Below are 19,454 nucleotides of genomic sequence, written 5' to 3'. Positions count from 1 at the left end.
TGTTCAGGGGGAAACACCCTTTTATTTTAGAGTCCCCAAGTGGTGGGGTGCTATCCTGCTCCTCTCTCAGGGGGAGTTCTACCACAGTAAACATGGAACAGTCTGCCCCTAAATTTGAAAATTACCCTTTGTGCAGCCTGAGTAAGCAGGTGATCATGTTAGTGCCACCAGGGTCTGTGAGGATGATGCCCTACATCTGACCAGTGTGGGTGTGCATATTTAACCCTCCTGCTGATCATCTCTTCTGGGTCCATGCCAGTTTGCTGTGCTGGCTGATCCTCAGGGTAGGGCATTGCACGAGAGCCCCTGACACTGTCACCAGCAGCCAGCTCCTCTGGCACCTTCTGCTGTGACACATGCACTGAGATCTCCTGCAGTGCCCTGCTCCTGGCCCGGGCCTTATGCAAGTGCCAGGGAAGTGCTGACTCCTGAGGTCTGCTGTACTTAACCAGCAAAGCACAAGGGTGCTGGGCTGCAGCTCTGCTTTCCCCACTGGCACAGGGCCTCCTTTCCTCCTGCAGGATGTGCAGGCTGCACAGAGCAGGGATGACTGTGATGCATGACACAACGCAATATAAGGAGAATTAATTTTTCCAGACAACTCTCGTTGGTTCAAGGCAATGTTTTTTGGAGTCAGGGGTGGGTGACTGCATGTGTAGCTGCTGTTGCTATACAGCTGCTGAAGGGCCTGGTGCTGATACAGGTGCTGAAGTTTGGTGCTGGTGTACCCAGCACTGAGAGTACCAGTGCTCAGGTTGCAGGTGCATCTCTGCCACGGAAAGAAAAGGAACTTGAGGAGACCAGTAACTGCCCTAAAAGAGTCCCAGAGAACTGGGACATCTCAAGAGCCAGTGACTCAGGCTGTGTGAGGGATGGGATGGGTGGCACAACTTGCTAAGGGCCCTGATAGGGAAAAGCATGTAATTCTACCCTTTAGACTGTATGGTTTCTGTGTCTGGATAATGAAATTTTTATTGTGACAAAATTGTTCGGGGGCCACAGTGGACAGTTTATCAGTGCTTCCCAGGATGATAAGGTGTGAAATAGGCCAGAGGAGTTTATGTAGAAAGGAAGGCCCTTGTGGGATGTGCAGGCCAAATGGCCAACTGGCATATTTCTGTGCAAATAGCAGCCAGAGCAGAGAGCTCCATAGCCACAGGAACAGACCCAGGAGGAGCACCAAGGGATGGGTAACCTGAACCCTTTGTAAATAGTGCTGGATTACCAGTGAGAGAGCTGGAATGTTGCATTTTATTGGAGTGTGCTTTGAATGAATACTGCAGACACTCAGCATTGCTTGAACTATGGATTTTTAAAGCACTTGCTTATGCTCATTCTTACATTATAAATGAAGCAGATATTTTATTATACAGTGCTATAGAATTTTTAGAATATCTCTTAGTGTAGGAATCATGTAGTCATTTGTAAGTTTTTCAGGTTAAATAGATTGTGGATTTGTTAAATAGAAAATAAACACTGTACTTTTTTGTCAAATACACAGTGACACTTCATTTTCTGGTCTTTGCAAGTGTCATGATGTACTTTGCTGCTGAGATCTGCAGCTGTTCATTTACACGTTAATCTAGTCCACACATGAATGAAGGTAGGAAATTATTGTGGCATTAGTTTCCTTTAGTAAGTGCCTGAAGAGGAAACAAAACCCCTTAAAATAAGTCTGATTAATATTTATGAGTAACTTGAGACCCCCCCCAATTAGATGCAGACTTGAACTCCATTAATACTCAGTTCAGTGAGGCCTGGCATTTATGGATATTGAGGTTGCTGACTTAGAATTTCAAGGTCTGTTTTATGGGATATTTGGAGCTCCCACTTGCTAATGAGTATTATGCACACACAGGGATGACTGAACTCTCCAGTGCCTGGTAATCACAAATTGCTGGCCTTTCAATTGCCTACTGTAATATATTGCCATAGGTGTCATCACCCTGCACATTCAGCTCACAAGCCAGACCACCCAAAAGGATTTGAAAAACCACATTTCTCCAAGTGGACTTTGTTCTTTTAAATTAATGTATTTTCTGAACCGAATTATAACTAGCCTCAAAGTTCAATGTTTTGAATTCAAACTCCAGCAGTTTTTTAAGTGATAGATTTTAATAAGGAATGAATTGACACCACAGATAAAAAAGTTTCTTATGCCTGAGGATTTTGCAATAAAAAGGTTATGGTTTCAGTGACTATCTGGTTTAAACTGTAATGGGCAGGAAAAGCAATAAGAAGACTGGGCATTTTTGCCAGTTTTATAGGGTCAGCTATGCTGAAGTATTATTACAGTTAAATTATTACCAGTTTTGTCTGTCTTTCTTTGTGTACATACACACACACACATATGTAAATATTTATGCATATGTATAAAAATATATACTGGAAATGGCAACTGCTTTATATGGAGAGACCAGAATTATCAGCTAATATGTCCATTCCCAGACAGCATCGTTTCACAGATATGCTAATCCAATGATTAACGGTGCTTTGCTGTCTTAAAAAATGGATTCCTTTTGAGCATTAATTGACATTGCTGTCATTGTCTGATATTATGGAAGGGATATTGCAATAGCAGGATCTGCAAGGCTCTGGGATGCTTTGTTCTTCTTTACTTGCCAGGGCACTGTCATTTATCTTGACTCAAAACAAGCTTAGTTCATTTCTGTCGGGATGTTTTTGGAAAGGTTGCTGGATTATCAATAGTTACTTTAAATGTACATGCCAAAGGGAAAGGAACACAGAGGAAGCAGTAATAAAATAGAGGTTTAAATTCCTTAGTGAATTTTGTTATGAACAGTGAAAGGGCACAGCAGTCAAATGAAATTGATGCCTGACAATCATGGGAGATGTGAGTTTTCCTGTGGGAAGTGATGAGATCTGATTGGCAGAGCTTCAGCTAATGCACAGACCAGAAATATTGCTCTCTCTTTGGACTTGGGTTCTTTTCTCTTCCATGGCCTCTGTGAGTTTTATTCATAGACCTTGGGGAGGACTTGAAAGAGAGACAAGGGAAACAGTCCAGTGAGGTTTAGCAGAACAAAAGAAATCCAAATGTTCTAAGATATGGAAATGCAATAATGAACCCCAGTTATCTACGTGTGCAATATCTATACTGCTGCAATTAATAATTGATTGTCCCAATGTCCTGGATTAGAAGATTTTTAAAGATTCATTAGGATTGACTTTCTTCTTTGGGATGCTCTTAGGTATTTTGAAGATTGAGCACTGTAATTTGGGAGAAGACACATTGCCTTTTGCAGATGTAGAGGTTCAATTCGTGCTTCAAGCACAAAATTAAATTCGGAATTAGCTAGAGACCGAATAATCCCTCTTACAAATTTGTGAAATGCCTTTGCTAAAGTGCATCAGAACTTGTCCTTTCTACTTCAGTTTTTCATTCACATTCTCTGAGAAGCAATTTCTCCATCACAGTGTTGTGTTCCATTTCCAATTGGAACTCACATCCAAATTATCTGTGGGCTGCAGCTTTCCTGGTGCCCTGGCACTCTATCCTGCAAAATGCTTTTTCACAGCAGGTCATTGATCTTCTAGTCTAGCTTGAAGGTAGCTGAAATGTCAATATAGCTTCTAGCCATTTTTTTCTGTTCTTTTTTTCCAATGATGTATGAATTATAATAATACTGAAAATGTATTCCCTAATCACTGGCTAAGGATTAGGGATTGGTACCATGGAAATTCTTCCCCCATATTGAAGTCATATCTTAAACTGGAAAACACACCAAGAAAGCTAATACTGACCTTTTCATACTGTCCTTTTTGGCCCTCTACATTGCCTGCTGTATTTTCTATAAACAATGAAGTTTATGACATTAAACATTATAAAATAATTACTCAGCTGACTGTATTCCAAGAGAGTAAAAAGGCCTGTATGCCCATGCAGTGCTTCAGTAAGAACACCACTAAATGTTTGAAAATTAGTCAATCATGCAAAATAATAATAATAAAAAAATGTTGGCAGGAACAATTGCAGTTTCTTGCCCACCTCTGTCCATGCTGGCAGTAGCAAGCACTGCTAGGTGACAGTGTCCTTCATCTGAGGCCAAATCTCATCAGTGAAATATGGACTTAAGAGTACACAAGAGAGGGAGGGAGTGGATTTGCTTCCTTAGCTGTAAGTGGAGTGGTTTAATGGCAGTGGGGATGTGGCACAGCCAGAACCAGCAATGCTCCATTTCAGGCATGGATGAGGCTGTTGGTGTTTGTGGTGCTGCCCAGGAAGCTGGAATGGCAGCAGCACAAGGGAATAGATACCAGAGATAAATGCAGAGACCAGATGTGTCAGGAGGGCTTCAGCCACAACACTGCAGTTTATTTACAAAGAAGAAATAAGGTTATAACTGATCAGATGGAAAGAGCGGACTTCTCCTGCCACATCTAAAACAATCACAAGAATTTGTGAAATTTGTCTTGTGATGTTAAAGGGAAGGGCCAAAGGAAAGGGCCTGAGTGCATCAGGGAGGTACCAAGTGCAGGGCAGTGCAGAGGAGGGGGCATGAAAGGGTCTGGTTGGGTGTCAGGATGCTTCTCTGACGAGTTCTCCCTCTGATCAACACAGCCTGTCCCAGCTCTTCACTAACTCACTCCACTCTCTAAACAAGTCCTAATAGTTATAGCAAGCAGAGGAAAGTTCTGTCTAAACCACAGATCCTGCTTTCTAGAGCATCCAGCTTCCCACGTAATTTATGAAATCTGAGGACATCTGAAACTAGGGTGCTGTGAGTTGAAATCTGCTATATTTGCAACTCCTGGCTCGATAAGTCTGCAGTGCTCCACGAATGAAGCATTAAATGGTGCTGTATTTTTAAACTTGCAAAGACTTTCAAATTCTGTGAGCAGTGATTTTTGCATTTTAACTGGTTTGACTCCTTGCTCTCCCTAGGGGAAATGGAAGAGTTAGAAACCCTGTGGCTGACTGGTATTTGTCACAACGAGAAGAACGAAGTCATGAGCAGCCAGCTGGACATCGACAACATGGCAGGAGTGTTCTACATGCTCGCAGCAGCCATGGCACTCAGCTTAATAACCTTTGTCTGGGAGCACTTATTTTACTGGAAACTCAGATTCTGCTTCACTGGAGTCTGCTCAGATAGGCCAGGATTGCTGTTCTCAATCAGCAGGGTCAGTACTGCTTTCATTTATCCCCTTTAGGCAACAGAAGGAATAAATGCTGCCTCCCTAAAATATCATCCTTCCTTTTATTCCAACCTGAACATTTAAAATACAGGTTAGAGCAGCAGTGTGGTGGTCTGGAGTAGTCAATGGGCTTAAGATGTATTTTCAGTCTTTGGGAAGTCTTAATCCATTGGATTTTTCAGGATATGAATTATTTTATACCAGCATAATCAGTAATTGAATACTGAAAACAAATACAGTAAAGGGAAATTTCGATGAAGAAATGGTAGATGCAGGAAATGTATTCATTTCCACATTAAAATCCAAACAAAAGAAATACTAATTTGATAAGAGACATTAGCTGTGGGCTTTGTGCATTTCTTAAGCAAGAGAATTTTAATTTATAAAAATACAGTGGAATATTTTTGTAAGCTTTTCTTGATAAAAAACTTGAATAAATTGTATGAGAAAAGGTCAAACACAGGTATCATTTATGTCTGGTTAGACACTAAGGCAAGTTTTAATGATAACTTTACCAGACCCAAAGGGGATTTACTTATGCAAGAAACTGATACTTGTAAAAAATATGGAAATGTGGCTTATTCTATTATTTTTGACAAATTGGTTGGGGTTTTTTTTTAATATATTTTTAAAACAGGTAGAACTTTCATTAGGTAATTGATTTTTCTTGATTTTTTATATAGCTGAGGGGAACTGAAAATGATACTAAAATGGCTAATTGCTTTAAAGTGTGCTGCAATTACCCTGTTGAGTAGATTGGAGCATTTTGGAACTGCATTAAAAATAGTCTGCACTACCCTGTTGGGGATTGTCTAGAAACCACATGCACCTTAACCTCCACATTTTATATTGGAACTTTATGTTTCTGGCCTTTTTTATATGAAATTCTCCTAAGAATTGCAGGGGAAAAGAAGTATTTATGCCAAAGGTAAATGTCTGAGAATTGCTAATTCACAGGGTTGGAAATGTCAATTGGGCTCACAGGAGTGACCAAAGAAGTTGAAGTGAGAAAATGGGCTTCAGCCTTTTGCTCACAATTAACTCAGATGCAGCTTTAAAAAGAGCTGGGGTTTTTTGAGATAGGGATCAGAAAAGCTAAAATATGATGGCTAGAAGCCTTTTTATTTCAGTACAAGTGAAGAATACCTTAATCTCCAATAAAATAGTCCCACTACAGGCTTGTTTAGAAGGGAAACTGAATCACTGGTTTAAAATAAGAGAGTATCTATTACTGAAGGTTAGTTTCATTTTGTGACAAGATTAGGGAAGCCTTTGGGCTACCTTCTAATCCTGTATTGTGGAATAAGCTGGGGAGGCCAAGACAGACCACTGGTTTGTGAAATACTGGCAGTTTTTCTCCTTTGTAGTTCTAATAGATATAGCAGAAAATATTCCTCCATTTCAATGCAAGGAAATGATAAAAAATTGGAGATGTACTTTTAATCTTTCCAGTAAGGAGATAAGAAATGTTTAATTTTTCTTTATTGCTAATTAAAACTAAAATGGAAGTTGCAAAAAGTTATACTTAGTGATTTAATTTGTTTTATATTACTCCTATTACAGGGTATTTACAGTTGCATTCATGGAGTACACATTGAAGAGAAGAAGAAGTCTCCTGACTTTTCTTTGACCAATTCACAAACCAACATGTTAAAACTGCTGCGAACAGCGAAGAACATGACCAATATCAACCCTTCAAGAATTGACTCCCCCAAAAGAACAGCTGATTTCATTCAGAGGGGTTCTTTGATTATGGACATGGTCATGGATAAGGGAAACTTGGTATTTTCTGATAACAGATCCTTTCAGACAAAGGATAACTTTTTTGGTGACAACATAAGTGAACTGCAGACACTTCCTGGCAATCGACACAAGGACAACCTGAACAATTATGTTTTCCAAGGTCAGCATCCTCTCACACTGAATGAATCCAATCCAAATACAGTAGAGGTTGCAGTAACAACAGAAGCAAAAGTGAACTCCCGGCCCAGGCAGCTTTGGATGAAATCTGTTGAATCTTTACGCCAAGATTCTGTGCGTCAGGGCCAAGGTTCCCAGAGAGAAAACGGGTCTGAGGAAAACAGGCAGCTTTCATTGAAAAGCCAAAGATACCTTCCTGAAGAGATTGTTCATTCAGATGTCTCAGAGACATCAAGCAGAGCTACTTGCCACATGGAAGCTGAAAACAACAACAAGCACCACAAAACCAAGGACAATTTTAAAAAAAGGACAGTCGCATCAAAATACCCAAAAGACACTAGTGATGTGGAACTGACATATCTGAAAACCAAGCAGGGCTCTCCACGGGATAAAATCTACACGATTGATGCTGACAAGGAGCCAGGATTCCGCTTGGACACACCTCAGTACATCGAAAACATTGTCCTTCCAGAACCTGTAGAGCTTCCTGATGTTTACCAAGATCACAACGACAACTACCGGAAAGCCGAGCACGCCAACAGGACTCCATCACACAATGAAGACAGTCTTCCAAATAATGACCAGTTTAAACTCTATGGAAAGCACTACACTCTCAAAGAAAAAAATACTTCCCTAGGTGACATGAACGATAGGTTCAGGCAGAATTCCACGCACTGCAGGAGCTGTCTCTCCAACATGCCCACCTACGCGGGGCACTACTCAACCAGATCTCCCTATAAATGCGATGCGTGCTTGCGGATGGGGAACCTCTATGACATTGAGGAAGATCAGATGCTGCAGGACACAACGAACTTATCACTTCCTGAAGAAATATATGAGCGTACTTGGTCACAAAGTAGTGCTCTTCAATATTCTAAAAAGAATAAACTGAGGATTAGCAGGCAACACTCTTTTGATAATATCGCTGATAAGTCCAGGGAAATTGATATTGGAAGACCTTCTCGTAGTATAAGCTTGAAAGAAAGAGAGAAATTTCTTCAAAGTAGTCCATATGCAAGCATGTTTAGTGTTCCCTCAAGCAAACTGTTGGGCAACAAGGCCTCACTTTTAACCCATGCTCTGGAGGACAGTAAGAGGAGCAAGTCCCTGTACGCTGTGCACTCGGATGATAACCCCTTCCTGCACACCTATCGTGATGACCAGCATTTATCTCTTAGGCGAAGTCCAGCTGATCTTTATAAACATTCATTGCCAACAAGAGGAAGAAATGATAATTATTTAAGGTCATCCATACAGTCTACAGCATCATACTCTTCCAGGGATGGTCGGATCCATAATGACATGTACATTTCAGAGCATGTTTTGCCTTACGTTGCAAATAGGAATAGCTTGTACTCAACTCCAAGGTTTTTAAATTCCTGTAGCAATACACGTGTGTATAAGAAAAGGCCTAGCATTGAATCAGATGTTTAAATTTTCCATGAACACTTTATCTATAGGGAAAGAATAGTTGCCACCATCTTAGAGGGAGAATTTTTCCTTTAACAGTATCCTGCTCTGGTAAATGATACGTAAACCTCTCCCTTTCCCAATGTACTTTTGTACATGAATAGGTAAACTGGTATGCTCTGATCTATCCTTTTAAAATATGTCTTGTTAAAAAGGATAAAAAATAGCCATTTATGTGTGCTTTATATATAAATGGCAAGTTGTACTGAAATAGCCCCAATATATGTTGGCAACTATGCTGTTTTGTACCTAATTATTTTACTATTTCGGTTATTCTAATTTATGTTGCTAAGTATCATTCAATGTACTTTTGTCCTTAGAAATGTTTAATAATTTTCTAGTACTGGATAAGCAATATGGTATGCATGTAGTATGACACAGACAACAAGAAATAGGGATGCATTTGCACAGATTCAAAAGTAAAAGAGAACAGAAAGCTAAGACTTCCAAAAATATATTTTAGCTTCATAATCATTTTCAAAGCCAAATAATTTAAAAAAACCCCAAACCCCAGGACCTTAATAAATAAAATACAGTGTGTTAGCACAAAAATTAGGATGTTCCTTCTAGACTGACAGACAGTAGATGGGAAGGCAGTAACCCCAAACATGTGAACTGCTGTGTACCAAAAGGAAGCCCCATAGATATTGGTTAATGTTCATGTACAAATGCTTTTCTTATATTGCACATGCACTTACCATTACAAAGTAAGTTCATTGAAAAGTTTGCATTAATCGTGTCAGAAATTTCACAGCTGCCTAATCCAGAGTATATATTTTTAGATATCACTATATGGCACTTACTATGGAGCTGTGGACTTTATTAGTAACCTTGAGGCCTAATGTGTACGTAAGTTTGCATTTGCCCCTTACTGGTGATTACTCAGGGCTGTATAGTATTTCTTTTATTCTTTCACTTCCCAAACCAAATCCCAACCCACTGTAGTTCTTTGTTCATAGTGTATTAGTGACAACTAATTAATTGTATATTAATAGTACTGAAGCTGTTAATACAGTATCAAACACCGACAGCCATAAGTTCAGTGTGATCAGTGAGGAGCGTGGTACCATTTATTTCCATACACAGAGAAGGATTAACACCTTTGAAAGGACTTCTTCCTTCCACAATATTGTGCATATTTGTTGAACATCAGACCGTTTTTCTAACCTCTCCAACCAAGTCTGTTGTATAAAGTGAATATATGCACATGTAACTAAGAAACAGTAACTTTATTATCACTTACTGACACACAAAGGTATTCACATAACAGGGATGCATTGTTATATGACTTTTCCTTCTATAGGTGTCAATCAGATTATTTCACAAATAAAATGTCTGCTACACACCCCTCCATACCCTCACTGGAATAAAAAAAACCCACTAGATTTTAACCATAAGGGAGCATGAAAGGGAAGAGAGGAAGCCTTTCAGGAGAAGAGTGTACAGCTGCAAATTTAATTTCAACTAAAGAAGTAAATATAATTATTAATACATTTAACTACTGAAAGTGTTCCAGAGGTGGTGCTCTCCCATTTTCCTGCTACTCTGAGAATTGCTTTAGGATTTTTGTGTAGATGAAATTTTTATTATTCAAGCATTATTCCCTCCATTTCACTGAAGAACGGTGAGCAGGGAAACCATTACCACTGTGAGTTGGAAAATGTGAATATTATCCTAACTTTTCTCTAAACTGAAACTCTTTTCAGCAGAATCGTGCCTGTCAGCTGTAATTGAAGCATCTGCATGCCAGAGGTGCAGTATGCAAGGTGTTTAATTTAGAACAGCATACTGCAGAGCAGAGTGCAAATGGGAGATAATATAAATGGGAGATGTGTAGGGATAGTCAAAATAAAGTTTCTTGAATTTTGTTTACAGACTTTTTTTTTTTTATTAAACAGATTTAAACTGACTTTGGCTATCAAAGTCCAGAATGAGTTCTTGGTATTTGCAAATGAATTTGTACCTTCACCATTATGGTGAAGGATGATATTTTTTAAGGAATGAAATGTAATCAGATTTGGGCTTCCAAGTCTCTTTCCAGCTTCCAAAAATCTCAGTATACTTTATTATAAGTATGATCAGAAAGCATATCTATGGGTAACTCTATGCTGTTCAGGTAAAAATATGTTTTGGGTATTCTTTATTCAACATTTGGTCATACTTACTGGCCCTGATTCACATGGGATGCTTTCTGATTCCTCACTGGAGGGAGTTTTTATAAACAGAAGATCCTTACCTACCCTTAGAGAGACTTCTTAGGAAGAGTTGTGTGAGCTAAGCGGGGTTAGGATGTCTGTGGGATGAACACTTGTCATGAACCCAAGCCTTTTCCCAAAGACACAATTATGCTTTGCTCTTATGTCTGCAGGAAGGCAAATGCACTGAAGGCATAATGTTGTAATGACTATAATAAAAATATTTCAGCCAAATTTTAATATCCAGTCCAAATCATAGTATATTAACCAAAATCCAAAGTGTTTTGAACTATCTAGTGTGTATCAGCAGATATGATGTTTGCTGATGTCGTGCCAAATCCTGCCATGGAAGTTGCTGAGCATATTACCCAGTAAATCATAAAACTCAGTGGTGGCTCTTGTCTTTCACATCATCATTAAGCTCTCAAGTATTTGTTGATTGCTCCAAGTCTTTTGTATGATCATCTCTATCTAACCAGACACACATTATATTCAATATTTATATAAGTACTGTATGGGAAGCTGTGGGAAAGAAAAATTCCCATTTACATTTTCTCTCTTGAGATTCACTTGTAAATATCCTCAACCCAGGTGGATTTATCTTTCTGTGAAATGTACAAGCAAATTAGCTACAACAAAATTTATTGCAGTGTTTGCTTTTTCTGATTTGAGCAGATTTCTGGTGACTGTAGAGATTTATTATTATTATCTGCAATATGCAATACAACCACCTGCCCTAAACCAAAATAATGAGACTGAGGGAAGACTTGATAATGTTGCACAGCAGTTGTTCACATGGAAATGTAAGATGCTGCCTTAAAGAGGGACAAACCCCACCAGATACTGAAATTAGAGGGAGTCAGAGTCTGCATGCTTTTGTTGTTGTGATCTTGGCATAAATCTGAGTTGATGAAGGGGGAAGGAGAGCTGAGGCAGGGCTGAGGGCAGTACCGGTGTGCTTGCAGATGTGCTCGTGTAAAGAAGAAGCAGCTGAGAAGTTGAAGAAAAATCTTCAACAGAGCCACAAGCCACAGCTTGTGAGGCTCAGCCTAGAGCGCGTGGAATTCTGAGTTTTGCCTGAGCTTTGTTGATATATTTGCACTGACTTTCAATTAAACCGAGATCAAGACTTTCTGTATTTCCCTCTCTCTCACTCTAGCTGCTGCTATACTTGAAGAGGAGAAAAGAATCTTCCTGCATAAGTGGCCATCCTTTCTGTACCTTTCTGGATGGTGCTGGTGACTTGTTACATTTTCCTGATTACAGCTCTAGCAGTTTGTTGGTCATTCCTATCACCACGATTTCCTGTGACTCCAGCTGGAACTGAATCAGGCTGTAAATGATTTGGGCCATTCTTGGTAGCATGTCCTGTAGTGTTACACTGCTCCTGGACGACACCTTTTGTGGAGGCAGGATATTGAATTGCTGAGGAATGCAGTAGGTACATGGAGGTAAAAACAGATATGTAGACATACCTGCCTCTTGCTTTTTTTCCTCTTTTAAAGATATTGTAGAATTTCTTCATGTTTTTGTCTTTCCCTTTTCGCCACAGTAAATTTTCCTTTTTTCTCTCAGATAGATTTTGTGTTCTGCTTGTGTTTCTTAGAACAGTGTAGCCACCCACTAATTTAAAAGCATGGAAATAAGATACTTTAATATATAAGATAAAATAAGGGAAAATTAAGAGATTTTGCATTTCTGGAAAATTTAATTTAATGTTTTTGCAGCTTTTCCTCAGAACTCATTACTCTGCTATCTAAGAAGCTTGGTTAGGAAAAAAAGAGTGCTGTGGACAAACAGAAATGAAATCACCGCCAGCTCACTGTGTTTTGGCAGCATCTCATAAATACATGTCTCTTTATGGTCTTTCAGGAACATTTAAGAGGTGAAATAAGGCTCACAAGAGAAATCAGGTGTGGTTGTTTGTTTTTTTTTCCTGATGAAAGAAAATATTTTTATACAGTTTTAAAGAAGCAAAGGCTAGAGCTGTGAGAGTAGCTTTGGGTTTCTGTTCTGGAAGGCTGAGCTCTGTTAGCAGTGGGGAGAGAGAGAGAGAAAAAGCAAAAGAGAGAAAGCTCCCTGTGGATGGAAGTTCAGAGGACTGAATGCTCTGGAGCAGTTACGTGGGGGATGTGTCCAGAAATATATTACCTCTCGCTGTTGACTTTTTAGAAAGCATAGGCTCCTAACTCATATAGCGCAGTTAGGTGGGCTTAGAAAAGCAATGCTCTATTTACCCCCCAGCCTCAAAAATCTGCCAGGTAAATCTGCCAGTGAGTACCAGGTTCAGCCTCGGAGGTGTTATAGGTTCCTGTGCTCATGAAAATAGGGTTTTTGTTGGGGTTTGCAACACCCACCCCCTGCACAGTTGGGGTAATAATTTGCTTTTTACCATGTGACTGCCCAGCAAGGGTGAAAAGTACTAGAATCTAATCCTTGTGTAATAAATTGCTGCTTTCATATTTCTGCAGTGTACCATTTGCACCTTAGAGATGGGGAAGATTTTGGTACTGTTCCCTCCCTTGCTGGGTTTATCAATGTAGAATGGAAATTGTGTCACAAATCTAAGGGTCTGAGAATCTACCTGGATTTAGGAGGAATTCAAGAGGGGAAATTTTTTTTTTGTTATTTTACATTGCATTTAAGATATTTGATATATAAAACCTAGTGAAAACAGAACTTTTATGAAAAAAAAATCCTCTCCTACTTAATATAAAAGAATAACTATCCTGTGGCTTGGCTAGATTGTGTCGAGTGTTAATCATCACATTCTGTGCTTCTTTCAAGATGAGTGTCATACATTCCCTTCTTTCCCAGCTCTGGTCCTATCTTAGCTCAAAAGTCCTTTTAAAGTAGATACTTTTCCGGAGTAGGACAGTCTGGTTTGCAACATATAAACAGTTTTCCAGGGATAGACTTAAATTATTTTCTCAGCAATGATTTCTTTTTTTTTTTTTTTTGCTAATATAAACTTCCTTTTTAGTGAGAACTGAGCCTTCCAAACTTAGCAGTACTGAAGGAACTTCTGAAAGAACATAAAGGCCTTTCAAAGTGTGACTTACGATATGAGCCATTTCCCTGCCCAAACTCACCTGTACTGTCTTATTTAAATGTATTGGCAGCATGTCAGCATTTGAGGGAGCTCAGTTTAATCACAGCTCTGTATTCCTTTGTGATGTGGGTAAAGCACAGACAGGAACGTGGTGTGATGGAAGAAAGGCTCGATGTGCTGTGGCTGGGGTCACCTGTGAAGCTGTGGTTAAATGGGAGTAGCCTCAGGACTACTGTCTGTTCCATGTTTCTGGCCATGCAGAGTGTCTGTCTGTGTGCCCATCCTGTCCCTGGTGTGAAGCTCTGTCCCGTTCCTCGCTGTCCTTGTGGAGCTGCCCCATGCTCGCCCCATTCCCGTGTCGCAGCGGTGTCTGTCAGAGGGGAGGTGGCTGCTTGTGCTCTCGAGGGAGCTGCAATCCTGCCCTGCTGGGGAGGGTTCCTGCACTCTCTGTAAATAAGCTCTTCATTTATTTCCCTCACTCAAGCTTTAACTTTTTTTTCCCCCTGCTTCTCTCGACCTGTGTACAGAGAATGCGCTCTAAAAATATGTGCTCTTCCAAAGTCCTGTGGCTTTGGAAGCCAGGAATACAGGTGTGCATCACCCTGCAATGCAGTGAAAATGCACTTGGTTCTCCTCGTGGGATCATCAGCTTTTTTGTTCCATACTGCAGAATGTATCTGCCATGGTTTAAACTGTTCTTTTTAAAAAAAAAAATTCTGCCATTCTAACAGCTGTAAGAATCCACTGCTGATTTTGTGATGATTTTGTCATATCTATAATTTAAGAACCAGAAATAATATAAGTAAAAATAAGTTACCTCACTATTTACCAGGTTTTTGTTGTTTTGCGCTTAAATGACAATTTTTACTCCTTTTGCTTAATTCTTTACCTGTATTGGAAACAAGGCTAAATTAGTAGAGCATATAGCCATGCTGTAACATTGTCATGCAATACCTTTATTAATAGATAACCACACTAAATATAGTATTACATATTTAAAAGAGATGGGTTCGACTCTCCAACTCTTAAAAAGTAGTGGTGATAAGCAGTTATACTACTAGATGTTTTGTCCTTTCCCTTTTGTATTAGTATTTGTTTTCACTAATATATTTCAAAAATTATATTTCTGTGCACGTTAGAAAACTGTGAAAATAAATACCAATAAATATTGTGATACTTATTCAGTGCACTGTAAAGTTCCAAGTGAGATGGTACTTTGCTTCTGGGAATTGATGAAAGTTTCCTCACTTCTCAGAAATGGTACTAAGCTTTAATGTGGGAAAATGGTAATATTTACAGTGACATGAAATTTTAATGGAGAATGTCTTGTTTTGCACTTCTGGTACTATTAGAAGAAATGATATGTTTTTCTCAGCAAATGCATTATGAGATTACATTTTTAAATTTGTTTTGTGCATTGCAGTACATAAGAATAACCGCTTTGAAGAGATTTGTGTTACTTCATTACTACAGCATTTTTTTTGTCTGATAATGTTTTTTCCTGAGCCCGTTGAATAATGGTATTTAATGGCAAAAACCTTTTTGGGAATGTATTTTGGCTTCTGTCTCACATTGCAAACCCTGAACTTGGACTCAGTGATGCAGTGGAAGGCCCTGGTGAGGCTGCTCTGCCTTTCTGCGCTCCTGGGGACGGGGACCTTCCTTGTTCCCAGCTGGGACCAGATTAGAGGAGTCCAGGACACTTTTGGAGGATGTGCTGTGCAACAATGCAAGTGTAAATGATCTTCAAAAGTGGAAATAAAAATAAGTTGGAGGCTCTCAGTTAGCCACACTAGTTGGGGGGGGTAGTTTGTGACAGGGGTCTGCAGTTTCTGGAGGAGATGATAATTTTTAACTAAAGTAATTTGAATTCCACTTAAGTTTCTGAAAGTAACTGAAAAAGCGGGAGTTTCCTTTTTCTTTTAAAGCCAAAGTCTTTACGTTTTCATATGAGGTTTCACAGGAAAATGGGCCAAAGAATACAATTAAATATGCAAATGGTTAATCCTATGGAAAAGGGTATCCTGTTATCTTGATATGCACAAGCATATTAATGGTAATAGGAACAATGTGTGTAATTTTCCTGTATATTGCTATGTAGGTTGCACTATTTTGAATGACACAAGCCTGATATTTTAATTACCAAATACCATAAGATGCTGTTTATTAATAGTTGAAACTTGTTAACCTAAATATATATACAGTATACACAGGCGTGCGTGCATACACCTTCCAAGCAGTCATGCGTGAGTAATCTCCCAAAGCTGTGGGACACATCTCAGCAGTGCTTTATTTTAAGTGGTTTTCTCCTTTCCAAACCTCCCACATCTAGAAATCCTCTAGCAGCTCTTATTGTAGTGTTTGATACTGGGTACAGAAGGGGCTAAAGGACTGGTTTGGGTCAGGATTGCTCTGTGCTAGGACACATGGGAAAATTCAGAGAGTTGCTGTCCAAAAGAGCTGGAATTGATGCTTGCTGTAATAACCAAGCCATAGGAAAAGGATGGCTTTTCATGATGGTTTAAAAGTCTTGGCCAGAGAGGCTCTGTTGGCCTGGTGACTGTCCTTAAACTCAGTCTGAACTTAGACTGACCTTAAACTCGGTGTCAGCTCATGTGATCCACATCTGGTCATCTGTTACTTTGGGCAGCTGAGGAAGGATCCTCCAGAACAAATCCCCAGGGAAGAGGAGCTGGAGTGTGCACCAGTGTGTTCTCCCATGCAGACTGGGCAGGCTCCAAAATGGGTTTTTCATGCCTGGCAGGATTTAGCAGTGGTGGGTAAGGCACAATCACATCTCTCCATGCACAGGCTTTTGTGCCTGCTGGTACTGGTGGTGTGGAGATTTCCACTGAGGAATAAGTGTGGAAATGGCTTCTTTTCTAAATTTATACTGCTCTAACTAAAACTTAAAAAAAATACCTTGGGATAATTTGTTGGAAGTAATTATTGAGCTGTTTTTGAAAGAGAAAGTTGTATAATTACCAAATTTTCCACCTTAACCAAGAAACAATAAATTCTGTAGGGTCAGATTTTATTTACTGCTCATTGCAAGTGTGTTTTGGAGAAGAACTTGGTTTCAAGAAAATTTTTGCTTAGTCTAGGTTTGGGTTACAAATGTGGAAAAAACACCTTTTGACTTAAATAGGGATGTTTGAGGGAGTGATGGGAGGGCAGATCCTGAGTGCAGTTCATGCTCAGATTTTAAAAATCTCCATGTTTTAAAACCTCATGTTGCAAAGGTTTGGAAATTGCATCATGTTAAATTGTGTGCAGCTAGGAAGGAAACCAGTGCAATTCCAGTAAGAGCTGTTAGCACTTTATACTTGATATCAGGTAAAGTATTTAGTAGTAGTCTTGCTCATTTCAGAACATCCATTTTGAACCAATGAAGAACAGCCTGATCTCTCTGTCTTCTCACTCACACCCATGCACAGTGGATCTCGTGCCCTCCCTGCTAAAACCAGGAGGCACAAACAGAATTCATTAATGTGTTAGGCAAACTCCTACCTGATTCTTAACCCATCACTGCATTTTATGCAAAATTTGCATCCATACATGTTAGGGTCTCACAAGCACTTCACCTGTGAGTTAATAATGTTGATTTTAATTCATCAGATTCAAATTCACACTAAACCTTAAGGGTATTTTGTGCTTCCTTTCATCCTGTTTGAGGATATTTGTGGGCTTAGATGAAACACTAATATTTCTGTGCTGCTAAACAAAACCCACCAGAAATATTTTACAAATCTCAAATTACACTTTGAAAAACATTTTTTACCTGTTTACTTGAATAATGTCAATTTAATGTGTTGTCTTGATCAGTTTTTGTACATATACATGTGTATATATATAAGCTATATATAAATATGTATATGTATAAAGTTTTTTGGGGAGAATGAGGGGCAAGACAGAAATCCAGAGTTGTGACAAAGATTCTATAATAATTTATTAACAGTTTCAAGTAATATGTTGTTGTTTTGAGTTTGATTAGAAGTTAATTGCAGTTGAACTATGAAAAATGAAATGCAACCGAGAAAAAGAATTCACAATATTAACTTGGGATTTTTTTTTAAAAAGAAATTTAGTTACTAGTACAGTTGGAAGAATATTCTTTTTTAATGGAGGAAAAGAACTCCAGGTGTAATAGTTTGTATCGATTACATGGAGCACTAACCTACAATGCACTAGGAGAAATTTGCATGCCAAAAAAAAAATTCTACCAGAAATCTTGGAACCATTCAATTCCATACACAGTAAACTAAAAATCCTGTCACTTCTGTTATTTCCTAGTACAATTTGCTGTAGCAGTCTCAAAAGTGTCATACTTCAAAGCAAAGTGTAAGTCACAAATTTCTGATTACTGGCAAAGAATAGTAGAGATTTGAAGAGCTCTTAACATCTGGGAAAACAAATCAGGATGTTAGAGTAGAAATAAAAGAATATTGGTGAAGTGGAATCAACTATAAAATAATTATGTTTTTAGAGAATCCAGAATTCCATTATAAAATTCACAATCTAATGGATTCTTCAAAAGAAAGGGTTTGGGGGAAAAGGGAAGTTTTAAAATCTAGTTTTGACATTCCAATTACTGCCTGTTTTTGTAGCTAGGTTTAGCAAAGTGAAATGAGTTAGAGCACACGCAGTTTCAGCTGCTGTGTGGCACAGACACGTGAGCACCCAGCTCCCCTGCAGCCTCTGCTCCTTCCCTGGGACCTGGGGGAGGCTGGAGCTGCCCCAGAGCAGCGTGGGGGAGCTGGGGTCTCACTCCTCTCTCCTGTGTTCACATCCTGTCTCACTGCAGTTCACCCTGACCATATTCTAACCCAGTGCATGACTGAGTGCTAATACTGTATAAATATTTTGAAACATATCTTTAAAGAAAAAAAAAAAGTTTGCTTCAAACTTTTTATGATAGAGAAATATATAATTATTATGGTTGTCTGACAAATTGTATTGTGTTCATTTTTTTTTTTTTTTGTTAAATATGTAGAAAAACATTAAGGGAATGGGGGACTTGAATGTCTGTGTGTACTGAAATGTATATAACTATTTGGAAGAACACATGTGCCAAGTATAACATGATGTAAAAATTGTAAATATACGAAAAATTCATTTTTCTAATAAAGATAATTTCTGCCAATTAATATGAAAAGGAACAATGTTATCATTCTTGTCTGTCTTCCTTGTTAAATGGGACAAGATGAGGCATCACCTAGGAAGAAGGTTTACATTTGTTTTTTCCTTAGCCATTGATGTGATTTGAAGGGTGCTAACAGCCACATGTTTGGAGACATCCTTTGCTGTTAGAAATTATCTAAAGGTGAAGATGCCTGAAGCTAAAGCTGACAGTATGTGCTTGGTGATCCCAATTTAATTTAATTCACAAAGAGGATCAAGACAATTAACTTATGGAGAATCCCTTTGTTGTGAGAATGGTGCTTTGAGAGGTGCTCCCTGAGCAGAGGGAGCAGGAGGAGCTCAGTGAAGGACAGTCCCCTCCCCTGGGGCACCAATCCTCCCAAATGCCGAGAGGCGTCGGATGCATGAGGCACGGTGGGCTGCAGGAGGAGGAGATCTTGGCCACAGAAAGGCAGGAGCTCTTTGGGCCCTTGTGGAGGCAGCATCCAGCCTGAGAAGGAGGTGTCCTGCCAGGA

At 39.2% G+C, this 19,454-nt stretch overlaps 1 protein-coding gene across 12 annotated transcripts in view; it reads left to right on the top strand.

Moving 5' to 3' along the window:
• Nucleotides 1-18,932, top strand: part of GRIN2A (glutamate ionotropic receptor NMDA type subunit 2A) — a 185,526-nt gene extending 166,594 nt beyond the window's left edge. For 9 of the 12 annotated variants that reach the window (XM_064726408.1, XM_064726410.1, XM_064726407.1 and 6 more), the window contains 2 exons: nucleotides 4,907-5,145; nucleotides 6,724-18,932. In XM_064726408.1, coding sequence (XP_064582478.1) covers nucleotides 4,907-5,145; nucleotides 6,724-8,514 — 2,030 coding nt within the window. In that variant the 3' untranslated portion in view covers nucleotides 8,515-18,932. The remainder of the gene's footprint in view (nucleotides 1-4,906; nucleotides 5,146-6,723) is intronic. The other 3 variants (XM_064726413.1, XM_064726412.1, XM_064726411.1) reach the window with 3 other exon arrangements.
• Nucleotides 18,933-19,454: the final 522 nt, after the last annotated feature.

Source organism: Zonotrichia leucophrys, chromosome 14 (genome assembly GCF_028769735.1).
Source record: "Zonotrichia leucophrys gambelii isolate GWCS_2022_RI chromosome 14, RI_Zleu_2.0, whole genome shotgun sequence".
NCBI lineage: Eukaryota > Metazoa > Chordata > Aves > Passeriformes > Passerellidae > Zonotrichia > Zonotrichia leucophrys.
This window is presented reverse-complemented; position numbering and strand designations above follow the sequence as displayed.